Here is a 12447-nt window from a genome sequence, read left to right as displayed (position 1 = left end):
TGGGAATAAACATAAATATTTTGGTTTTATTATGGCCAAAACTGTGCGGCACTCTGGTAATACTAGCGAGACGAACAGCTTCCTTGGCACACTTTGGCGAGCTCGCAATGGCCGGTTGCGAGCCCGGCCTGCTGCCTCGTTCACTCTATGATAACAAAATTCTAACATGTAATTAACATATTTAATAAAATACTACTGCAATCTGTGTCTAACTGCCACCCGTTACCTCCCGTCACTAAATTATATAACCGGTTTATATTTGCACTGTTGTTTGATTTAATTTACAATATTTGCATTTTGATTTTGATTTGTATTTATATATTGGTAAGGTGACCAGACGTACTACTTTGAGGATGATTCTCAAAAAAATTGTCCACCTTTTGCCCTTTTTTGTTCTCATTAAACAAAAAATTCTGAAATGACAATTTTTTAACTTCCCGTACCAATTTGTCCTCCTCAAACAAAATTTTCCGAAATGACCTTGTTTTTAGCTCTCACACCAATCTGTCCTCCTTTATCGTCCTTGAACAAAAATTTTCAATATGACCTTTTTATTTTTAATGTCCCTTGATATTTTCAAAATCTGGTCACCTATGTATTGTATTATATACCCTAATTTTGCCCTTCACTAATATGTATGGATTTGTTTGTTTATGTTTTCTATTTTTTAAATATACATTTTTGCCACGAAATTGTGGGAAAAGCTTTAATGTGCCGTGTGTTTGAAAATGTTCCGGGCCACTGGATTAGAACAGCAAATATTCGGTCAAAAACAAAATATTGTGACGTTTGACAATTTTTTTTATATTTTCGCAATGGCAACACCCGATCTGATCAAATCTGTTTTCGACGTTTGACAGATTAGGTTAAGTTTGATTCGATCTCCGACTGGCAATAGTCATGAGTGAAATAGTGTCGTGATTTAGAACAATAAATGTGTTGCCAGTAATGGAGGAAACTGAAAGCACGGGAACCGGAACGGGCACAGGCACTTCTGTCGAAGAGACGGATCAGCTGTGCGGCCACCCCACCAGAGACACATTGGCGGAGGGGCTTATGGGATTGCTCAAACCGACCGTCGACCGATTGGACGAGTGTGTGCGAACCACCCGGTATATATATATTGTATTACTACAAAGAGAAGATTGCTTGAATCGTTTAGTCACATTACGCAAGCGAAGTTTTTCCGCCTCCCATAAGTTAATAATATTAAGGTGACCAGATTTTTAAATATCAAAAGAAGACACAAAAAATATAAAGGTCACCTCGGATATTTTTGTTCAAGGAAGATGAAAGATAAATTTTCCCCTTAATAATATATGATATAATTGATTTGGAAGCGAAGTAGTTGAAAAGCTAAGTATAACTTGTGGAAGTTCCTATTGAAAGTGTATTCTGAATGGAAGTGCTGTGAGTACGCTATGTTTGCGCTTACTATTTTTGAGATGTGTATGGGCTCAGCTCTTTCCTACCCTCGACCGCTCGATTTGGGGGCAAAAACAGACTATGTTGCTGTCTTACTTTTCTAATAAAAACAGCTGTATATTTGGCAACACTCACATGACACTTGTAATTTGGTTACCTAATTACCACATTCCACTGATTTGTCAGTTCTTGTATTGCAATTTTTCTATTTGTATACACATTGACTGTTTGTTGCTTAAATACATTTGAAAAGCGATCATAATCCATTTCAATCTCTGATGAATAATTTAACCTGGATAGTGTTTTCATTCATTGCAGCTGCAACATTTAAAATGCACTTAGCGGGTCTTGTTTTTAATTTATTATTGATTTACTTTATCATTATTCTATTTTTTTTTGTATTTTTTTGTGTATCAGTATTTATACCTTTGTACAAGAATTAGGCTTTGTCAAACAATCGATTAATGGTTAAAATGTGTTGTTTTAGGTAATTCCAACTTAATGTTCATCTTTGTTAAAATTTAGAACCTAGATATTAGCAATTTATGACAATTTTTAACGAAAAGTTTTTATTGTCACAGTCAAGATTTTATGTGTTTTATATGATAAATGTTAGATTATAATACCATATGATTTTTTTAATGTTTCATAAGTATCGAAAACTGCTAAGGACCATTTATATTTTTAATTTAAGTAGTTGTTGAGTGAATTTCATTATATTAATATGCAACAATTAATTTGTGTTAAATAAATCATCATTAATAGTTCTTTACTTGCACAATATTCACACGGTTATAAAATTGTCTCATTGAAAAAATTAAATAACATTAAGACGAATCAATTGAAGCTATGTATATTCGGATTTCTTTTAATTTTTCTAAAAATATATTGAGCTGTATTAATTATAAATCAATAAGTTTTCTAGCAATCGCTCTATTCTATTAGACAGAACCTCTCTCTTCCTTCTTTTCCAATATCGTTTACACAGTCAATTATATTTACTATACTGTATCCAAGCAGTATAATGACTTAATTAACAAAACATCGTATAAAATTATGAAATTCATGAATTACAAAAAGTGAACATTATGACAATGCTTATATTTATTTACTATTTTTTTTATATGTAATATTTTATTACAGATACTTATTTTATTGTTACATCAGTAAATTTTTATAATTTATTAATTTCAGTATTTCGCAAGTAGAATTAAAACAAGAACTAGAGAGTGTGTTAGACGACTTAAAAAAGATCACGGAGAGTCAAAAAACACCTCCGAAATTCGACCAGTATCTCAAAAAGTTGGTGTGCATCAAACAGAGCATCACGGTCACTTCAGCGATCTTGCAAAGCTCTCAGGTATTGATAAAATTAACATTTATTTATAAAACAGTGTATTAAAAGCATTTTTATTAACTTTTTGCAGGATAGATTGAATAAAATTCATCAAATGACTGCCAAAGAAAGCACAAGACTCGTCACAATCATCAGCAGTGACTCTCCAACACCTTCGACTTCAAATGCCAACGAAGAATCAGGAAATGCTGCGTAATTTAATTATCATTCAATAACAACAAAATAAAATGGATACTCCACTTTTATCTCACTTATCTAACGACGATTATTCATCGGTCTACGAACCCGCCGAAGACTCGTATCTCATGTTAGATGCGCTGGAGAATGAGATCGATCTAATTGAAAAACTCAAACCGGCCACTTGCTTAGAGATCGGTCCCGGTTCTGGAATCAATATAACGGCTTTCGCCAAAGTATTCAAATCCTGTTTCTGTTTCGCCGTTGATATAAATCCGAAAGCGTGCGACGTCACGAAGCTGACTGGCGAGAGAAATAATGCGCTCGTGGAATGCGTCAACGGCGACCTGATGAAGTCTATAAGAGATCGAAGTATTGACGTAATTTTATTTAATCCACCTTACGTCGTGACCGATAGTGAGGAAATAAAAAAGAGTAGCATAAGCCGCGCGTGGGCTGGCGGCGTTCGCGGTAGAGAAATTATAGATCAGTTTTTACCGCTTTTACCTGTGACTTTATCGGATAAAGGAATTTGCTATATGATTGTCATAGAAGAGAATGATCCCGCAGAGATTGGTTTGATTATGAAAAAAATGCACTTTTCCATGTCAATTGTTATAGAGAGAAAGGTGAGAAATGAACGTTTGAAAGTAGTAAAATTCGAAAGAATGAAGTGATTTTATTATATGCATACAAGTATTTAGAAGAAAGCCTTATTCAAAGTTAACCTTTATGGGTCCAGATTGTTTTAGGTCAAATTTAAAATTACATAAAATTATGCAACCCCCCCCCCTCCCCTTATATAATATAAAATGCTATTATAAATGCCAAATTATTAAATAGTCGATTAACATAATATTCAAATATTTTACTGCGCCCTTGCTACAATAATATCCTATATACACTGTATATTACTATGTAATAGAGTATAAAGAATAGTCTCATTTTGTTGAAACTAAAAGTCACGACGTATGGTTTAATTATTGTATCTTTAATATTCTTTATATTTTCATAAAGAATATAAATTCATTGATGAAATCTATAAATTTGTTTCTTTGATTTAAATCTTTTTCCTTATTTTATTAGAACTTAAACTTATGTTTCAATATTACTGATTTAGGGGGATCTTTATACGTTGACCTTCAGAAACTAAAATAAAAATATATTTAAAAACATGCTAATAGATATAATACTGACTTACCTACTTTGGAACAGAATTTTTATTTTATTGCATTTTATATACATATACATAATAAATAATTTTTAATATTTTTGAATTCCAAATTCAAGAAATTCTTTCTTTGTATTGTATCATTATTTTTATGAGCATGTCAAAATCAAGCCATAAATCAAAAGTTAAATTGATTTAAAAAGAAATAATGAATATAACTAGTAGAAAAGAATTACTTTATTTAAACCAAGAATCAATATATTTGATTTTTTTGTCTTGATTTATTTTTTATGTTTTATAAATAAAGTAATATAAATTTATGTAGTTATGCCTGAAGTTTTTATATATTTTTAAATTTTAAAACATCTATTTTACTGAGGAGTTAAAATGGCTAAGGGCCTGAAATGTTTTTATGCCATAATTTACTATAATTATTTCTTTAATATGTTAATAATATAATATAAAAAATTGTTTTGAAACGATTTATTTAAAAAAAATGATACAAGTTATTTATAATTCAAAATAACATTTTAGAGGCATTCCAAAGTGTATACATTTATAAAAATAATGTTGATTCGCATTTATTTATGTAAAAGAATATAAAAATTATAATCTTGTAACAGATATAAGAAAATATATAAACAATTCAGATTTCTCCAGGTTCTAGTTTGCTTTTAACCATATCCGTGAGCATCTTAGCTCCTGCCACGTTTTCCTCGTATCCCGGAATCGTCGAGCACCTTTCGAACCATTTTTCAATGTTGGGATACGGTTTCATGTCCCAGCCGAGTGTCTAAACATTAAAGATATTAATTATTTTAGCTTCATCTATATATTGCATTTATATTTTATATTATACTTACAAACAGTCCACTCACTGATGCCAAGATAGATAAATCGGCTACGTTATAATGATCCAAACCGGCAGACCATTTTTTGCCTTCCAAGAATATGTTCAGCAATTCCAGCGATGTGTTTACTTTGTCGCGCCTCTCTTGCGTTATTTTAGTCTCTCCCATGAATAAAACTGGAAACTAAAATTAAAATATTGATAGCCGCATTTGCAAGTCTATTAAAAATGTATCCCAAATGACTTCGGATTAGGTAATTCTTGTCTAAGAACTCAAAAATCCACGTCAAAAGCAATAAAATCGTGCCGTCGCCGTCGCAGTGAGAACGCTCGTTAGAGAAGTAATAATTATTTTTGCGCTCTCCTATTGATCAAAATTCTGTTTGAATATACTCTAATCAGCCCTTATATATCGGAAGTCCATAATAATATCAGTAAGGATAGCTATCATATATTTAAAACATTATGTAACATCAAAGTGCAGACAAACTATGTTGCAATAACAGAGGTGCGAAATCTATCTGCGCCTATTAATGATCAAAATTATTATATACAAGTATCTCAAAATATATGGTCAGTTTTAAGATGCTACTTAGTTATTGAAACATATAACAAATCAAATATTGATTAAGTTAAGAAGCAAAAAAATTGTTTTAATACAAAACTGCATGAATGCACTCAAAAATTTGTATTATCAATGCAAAAGTACTTGTTAAACTAGCAATATTGATCAGTAGATAAGGCTTGATAAGAAACGATTACACATCGCATATTATCATACTGTTCTTTTAAATTTAAAATTGTTTTCATGTATATAACATTTAGTAATGAAATTAGTTGGTAAACGATTGTTTTTCAGTGATACTTACAACAATCATTCTGATGTTAGGAAACAAAGTTCCCGCGTCAAAGTAGAGAAGACTGTCAATCTTGGCTAATACGCTAAGATCATCACGAGGATAGAGTTTTCCAGTCTTGTCGTACGTTGAAGCTAAGTACGTAGCTATAGCTCGGCTCTCCCACAAGATGAATCCGTTATCGTCGAGAGTCGGTACTGTATGTTGAGGATTCTTGGAGACAAACTCGGGATCGAGTTGCTCTTTTTTGAGCAGATTTACTACTTTAACATCGACGTCCAGGCCCAAAGCTCGGGCTGTTAAAAGAGCGCATCTCGAAGGCGGACTTGGTGCGAAATGGTACAAGGTCACAGGCATTTCTATAACATAAATTGAAGTTAAATTATTAAATGACTTGGTGTATGAGTATGGTACAGTTTACAAACAGTGATCCAATGTGGATACCACTATCTCATTAATAGCCAGCTATTTTTAGATTTTTTGTCGTTTGCGTTACTTGCTTATGATATATTAATTTTGTTAGATAGTTAAATGGGAATCGTTCACTAAAAGGTAACTAAAACTAGTTATTAAAATAGTTTTAAATATAGAGTTACTGTTTGACGGTGTTTCGCTTCGCTGGCTAGTGGAGGAATGAGGCGGAAACCGGCCAAGCGAGATGACGTCTACATCAATTATGCTGGGAATGTTGAAAACACTATTACACAATTGGTACCTTAAAAATACACGATCATCGTGACTTGCAACAATTTTTTTCAAGTATAAAAAAGAGGTACATTACTTTGATCATTGAGGGACACACACGTATTTAATTACAAGTAATTTAGTGTTCAGTGATTTAGACGCAACGATGAATGAGCAAGTAACTTTCTACGAAATACTATTTTTGAAATATTACAAATCTGAGATCATATTCTGATCTTCCCTTCCATAAATATTATGTAATGAAATATCGTTTGCTTTCACCATATCAATTAATCCTAAAAATTGTATTAATAAATAACACCGTATAATTCTATATTTTTTTTAGAAAAGAATATAAGAATAATATATAGGTGTGCTGATAATAACCTTGGACCTACTAGAGAGAAAATGATTATTATTTTTTATTTGCGATATTTGTATCTTTAGTTCGCATGTGTCTTCCGTTGACTTAGCCTTGTGTGTTTCGAAACCTGTTTTATTAATATATTCGACTGTTTACTTTGTATGATCTTCGTATTCTTCGTTCTTATCATAAAAATATTAATCAAAGTTGTGGCGAGCTGGCAACTTGACGAACCGTTTAACATTATTTCTACTGGTGGCACCACTTCTGTTCGGTTTGTAGCTTTTTTACGCTACTATAAACATTGAAATCCGGGTTAAAAAACATTGTGGAGGTCTTTTTATTTATTTGTTATGCTTTAAACTAGGCGGCACTTTGGTAATACTGACGTGACGGCGGCAAAGGGCATTACGCTTCTTAGCGGATCTTAACGGCGGTGCTTCGTCCGTTGATTTCTTTTAACAAAATATTTCAACATGTAACTAAACTATACTTCAATAAATAATGGCATACCTTATGACATTAAATCGGCGCTAAAAAAACAATTTCTACTTTTTCTGATTAATTTTAAACATGCCCCACATAATTGTTACGGCCAACGGTAGCGACTGTTCTTGGACAGCCGACTTTTTGTAAAGTCTATAGTATAGAGTCTATACTGTTATCAAATATTAAAGAGCCCTAGCATATTTATTCTCAAAGTCAACATAAATCATAGAGCAATAACGTCCATAAGTAGCAATAAAATAATCGCAGTCGAAGCGGTAAAGCAATACTTGTACATATGAGCATTTCTTTTTTTAATATAATTTAAAAGATGTATATTATTTGTATGGCTTTATTTTGGATTTATAAAAATAATAGTATTGCTGGTGCTACTCCACGCCGAGCAAGCAAACGTTAAAATGTGTCTGATTAATTGTTTGTTTTATATTTCTCTTATTGTTGTGATAAGCATGATCTTTCTATTAAATATCAGTCTAATGGTCGCAATCTCTTATAAGAAAAGTTCTAAAATGTCTTTTAGCTTAAAGTCTAAGTGTAAGCACATGTATTTAACGCTAGATTTTCATTATACGTTACTATCCTATTTACTTTAGAGACGTGGTGGTAAAGCTTGTCTACGCTTCGTAAATATAATTTACTCAGTTTTAGTTTAAATTTCCCATCTCTCTAAATATTTATTAAATTTTTCTAAAGTTACATAACAGTAAAGCTACTAGAAGAGAGAGTGGATTTTTTTTGGTTCCCTTTAGTTATTTACGCTGCATAATTGTTAATTTATGATAAGAAATTATACGTGCAAAAATAATAATATAATTTAATTTATTCCAATATAACATATTTCAAGTTCATTCATTACATATTTATGCGATATACTATATATTTTAATATTAAACATATATGAACATGATTTTTATAAAATATTTTCGGCAATTGATTACATATTTAATATAGTATATACAATTAAGATAAACGAAGAATATAATATTTTATCAGAATCGCATTAAAAATTATTTTTATTCATATATCATATTAGAATTTTCTAAAAGTTAATAATGGTTTAATTTAATTTTTCTTTGTATTTTCATTGATATCTAATTAGTGTTTTCTGTCTGCGTAATGTGAAAAATTATTAGGCAACTATGGAAGTGACGCTGTAGCGTTTACAGCTTTCATATTTTGTTAAAATTAAACTTGCTTTAAATTATATATTAATAAGGCAAATGAACCAATTATCATGAATATTAACTTAATTCATAGGTATTAAGTTTAGTGTTGCATATTCTTCAAAAATAGTTAATGGCGGTGCAAAGGAAGCAGCACACGTCCAAATTCCCAGATCTTTCAATTGTAGTTTCTTTATGTACAAAACACACTCTCCTTTATCAAGGCCTGAGCTTTCGCTATTACTGTAATTTTAAATATTAATATCGATTGTAAAAAAACAATAATTATTTCCTTGTAAATTTTAAATTTACCTTGTTTCAAGATTGGATGAGGAAGAATATCCTTTATGGGTCGGTGATATAAATCGACAATATGCCATTGGTATTTTTACTTGTGATTTACACGTAAGCTTGAACGGTTTCCCTATGATCGGTTTATTACCATATGTATCAAATATTATCCCACCAGAAAGAACAAATACCTAAAATTATTTTCAATATAAATTTTCAATAATTTTTACAGATTTTAATAATATTTTTTACTTGTGTATGAAATTGTAGTTCTTCAGTGTCATTTCGTGAAGGTATACCGCAAGTCCATCTTCCTTGTAGTGTCATACTCTAAAGTAAATAATCATATATATATATTGCTTTGTGTATCCAAAAACAGAAGTAAAATAATATTCAAGAAAGGTCTAACTTTGACAATAATTTTGCACACTCCAACCTGCAGCAACCCTATGTTTTTAGAATAAAGAAAATCACCATTGGGATTCATCACATAGCAATATTTTATTGGCCATGGAACTGAGTGTTCAAATAACATTGATTTGCCAATCTCGATCGATTCTCTCTTTTCTTTAACATCAATAATTGGTAACGTTATATCTAGACATTAAAAGTGATTATTTAAAAACAATCTTAACATAATTCCATTACTACCATGTAATATTAATTACTATCATCTGGAACATCGAAGAAACACCCTGTAAAAACATCATTTGTTTCTCCTATATCAATTCGCCATCGTCCAACATCTGTAGTTGTACTAAGTGGTAGGTGAATTTCAATTCCGCATGTATTATTATTTAATCTGCGAAAAAAATTATATGAGATAAAATAGTATTTTTTGTATTTAAATTTGATGTATTGCAAGACAACTACATATATGTCACAAAATTGTGATCTATTACAAAATCATATATTTTTTCAAAATTAAAAATGTTATGATATTATACAATTATATGATATTATACAATGATAATGATAATATACATTGATAATGATAATATAAATTATGTGTAAATTTATGAACTCACTTTGTACCGATAGAAGAATACTTGTCAGCAAAATGCCCATCAATGAGTGTAAAATATTCTCCACTAGGACTTACAGCTCTACACCAATTCACTCTAAATGTAGGTTTTTTAATTGTGCATTTTAATTCCACAAGCTTGCTTTCTTTATTCATTGTACCAACTGACGTTGTACTATTGATGTTTTCATCAGCTAAAATAGTTTATTATAAAAAATAACAGATATAATATTATACGTTTATTGACTAACGTTTTATTTTCACAATCACGTCATGAATAAATTCCCTGATTGAATTGTGCAAGCCCATTTTACACTTCCATGTTCCTACATCTTCTAGTTTTACTGGATTTATGGCTAACAAATGATTTCCGCTAACAGTTTTCCCATGATTGTTAACGATACTGCAATATGTTGGTTGTATTTGGTTATTTAACGAACAGTCAATATAAATGCTCGATCCCAAAGTGGTAGCTATCGTAGAATTTGTTGCAGGTAAGTCTAAAAGTATGATAATCGACATTTGTATTATTGTAAAGTAGTTTGTTAATACATGTATGTAAATGTATAAAATAAGTAATTACATTTTACAGCAATATCAAGTTGAAGTATAAAAAAATTTTTTTTTCCAAAGTGCCAAGTACCCTGACTGTATTGGGAAATATTTGATAAAATATAAGTATTATTATCGACCCATTCTATGCAATCTGGATGATTAGAGTCTATTTGTATGACCTAAATTGTTAAATATACATTGAAAATCATACATTTAATAATATGTTAGTATTAAATTAATAACCTCATTATTAAAATTTAATTCAAATGCTTCTTCATAATTATGAGCAATCCTTAAGTAATTATTCGTTAAGTTCGTGTCAATTGTAAATTGGATAGAACCGCCGAACAAAACGTCTTTAGCTATATCTATAAACATGAGAAAATGTTAATTTAAGTATGTACATACACGTATACGGTGACCGAAAAATACTATCCATTTTCAAATAAGTAACTTTTTGTAAGATTAAATTTAATTTGTGTTATTTTACAGTTGGAACAGTATATTTTGGCTCGCATATTATGAACATATGAAGAAACGGGTTAATAAAGAAGGTTTATTTCAAAAGCATTTTTAATAAAACAAATCTTAGCTTAGAAAAATTTAAGTAATGATGTGTCTGATTGGTTGCAAATAATCATATAAAACAATAGTTATTTTGTCAAAAATGAATAGTGCTATTTCTATATAAAGAAGTCTTAAAAACAAAAAATTAAAATAAATTCTTAAATACAAGTTCGTCCAGATGACGCCCCAATATATATTGGAAAAATATAGAATAAACATAGTGATTTTAAGATCGTATTAATATCCATTATGACTATTATTATAGTATTAAGATGTGCTATTCACTTCAACAGCAAATGTACTACTAAAATGTTTTTTTACTTATCGTATTGAAAATAAACTGTGGTACGTGTCTATCTTTTCAATAAATATTAATTAGTAAAAAGAGATAATAAGTTAAATTACCAGCAAAAGAGCCCACACTCGTTTGAATTCGTTATTATTTTTTTCTAGTCACTAATACAAATCCGATATTAACTGAAACCGTTTAATCGACCAAATTTAATAATTTTCTTCTAATAACACATTTTTTGTTAATATTAGTAAAGGGCATAGAAATTTAACAGCATACTTCATCAATTTCATATAGGTTTCTTCACATAGACGCATATTCACCATTTCTTTTAGAAACTACTAGTTTTATATTAATAACAGACGCCGGGATTTGTGTAATGTATTATTATCCTCGTTTGCGTTTGACCTTTTGTCCGAATGAGTTGTTGTTTTCTTTTTTACGTTGTGTCGTTAAGTTAACCTTTGCATTAACAGCGCAACTGACCGGAGAATACCCACACATATCCATTAGTTTTGTTTCATATCAAGTGGTCTATTTTCACTATGTTGAAAATTAACCGTGGTTAGTAGTAAATCATCATATTCTATTATTTATTTCACGATGGGTGTTTTATTCTTTATATATTTATTTATTTATAAATACTGGATAGTGTTTTTTATTCACACATCAAAGACCTAAAATATAATGGATCAACGTCACAAAGACAGCGGGTAAAATAATTATATGATAACCAAATAAAAAAATATAATGGTAACCAACCAAAGTGTGTATTATTGTGCATACTTTGGTTGGTATTAATCTATTAAGCTATTAAGGTATTAGCGACGAAATGCAAAGAGTAAACTATATGAATAAATAAGATCGTTTGTGTTGTGTGATTTGCTATAATTTTTGAGTCTCTAGTTATTACTTGAGATATGCATTAAAAGTATTCTATTCAATTTTTAGTGCAATCCTTCATAAATAAAGGCAAAATTATTATCTTCGTGTACTTTAAAAAACTAATGCAGCTTTTGACATAAAAAAAAACTTATTTTTATGCGTAAATTAATAAATCATTTTTAAAAAAAATGCTTAAAGACTATTAAATTATACATTATTTTGTCAATTTTTATATATGAAGACCCTACCACAACTGACATTTTGAATATATGAATACC

At 30.0% G+C, this 12447-nt stretch overlaps 4 protein-coding genes across 6 annotated transcripts; 2 read left to right on the top strand and 2 right to left on the bottom strand.

The window, feature by feature from the left end:
• Positions 1-822: 822 nt before the first annotated feature.
• Positions 823-3036, top strand: Snapin (SNAP associated protein). Its single transcript, XM_088189218.1, has 3 exons — positions 823-1112; positions 2620-2785; positions 2853-3036. Exons 1-3 carry the CDS (start codon positions 949-951, stop codon positions 2976-2978), a joined length of 456 nt encoding a protein of 151 aa, XP_088045344.1. The 5' UTR covers positions 823-948; the 3' UTR covers positions 2979-3036.
• Positions 3010-4005, top strand: HemK2 (HemK methyltransferase 2). Its single transcript, XM_088189217.1, has one exon. It carries the CDS (start codon positions 3010-3012, stop codon positions 3634-3636), a length of 627 nt encoding a protein of 208 aa, XP_088045343.1. The 3' UTR covers positions 3637-4005.
• Positions 4006-4598: 593 nt separating this feature from the next.
• Positions 4599-6472, bottom strand: LOC148233138 (glutathione S-transferase 1-1-like). Of its 2 annotated transcripts, none has more exons than XM_088189216.1 (4): positions 6263-6472; positions 5850-6196; positions 4994-5164; positions 4599-4923 (listed from the first exon to the last, which is right to left on the bottom strand). In XM_088189216.1, exons 2-4 carry the CDS (start codon positions 6192-6194, stop codon positions 4777-4779), a joined length of 663 nt encoding a protein of 220 aa, XP_088045342.1. In that variant the 5' UTR covers positions 6195-6196; positions 6263-6472; the 3' UTR covers positions 4599-4776. The 2 variants fall into 2 exon arrangements, with proteins under 2 accessions (XP_088045342.1, XP_088045341.1); XM_088189215.1 differs by having other exon boundaries at positions 6434-6472.
• A 1710-nt stretch (positions 6473-8182) lies between these two features.
• On the bottom strand, positions 8183-11305 carry LOC148233137 (uncharacterized). Of its 2 annotated transcripts, XM_088189211.1 has the most exons (10): positions 11159-11305; positions 10669-10793; positions 10454-10604; positions 10122-10370; positions 9875-10064; positions 9515-9648; positions 9256-9443; positions 9099-9176; positions 8868-9037; positions 8183-8798 (listed from the first exon to the last, which is right to left on the bottom strand). In XM_088189211.1, the coding sequence occupies exons 1-10, from the start codon at positions 11238-11240 to the stop codon at positions 8639-8641; spliced, it is 1527 nt and encodes a 508-aa protein (XP_088045337.1). In that variant the 5' UTR covers positions 11241-11305; the 3' UTR covers positions 8183-8638. The 2 variants fall into 2 exon arrangements, with proteins under 2 accessions (XP_088045337.1, XP_088045338.1); XM_088189212.1 differs by lacking the exon at positions 11159-11305 and having other exon boundaries at positions 10669-10936.
• Between the last annotated feature and the right edge of the window lie 1142 nt (positions 11306-12447).

The sequence above is a fragment of the Plectrocnemia conspersa genome, unplaced genomic scaffold (genome assembly GCF_051122295.1).
Source record: "Plectrocnemia conspersa isolate PC_06_02 unplaced genomic scaffold, ASM5112229v1 ptg000008l, whole genome shotgun sequence".
Lineage (NCBI taxonomy): Eukaryota > Metazoa > Arthropoda > Insecta > Trichoptera > Polycentropodidae > Plectrocnemia > Plectrocnemia conspersa.
Note: the sequence above shows the minus strand (reverse complement) of the source record. Positions and strands in the feature narration are given on the sequence as shown.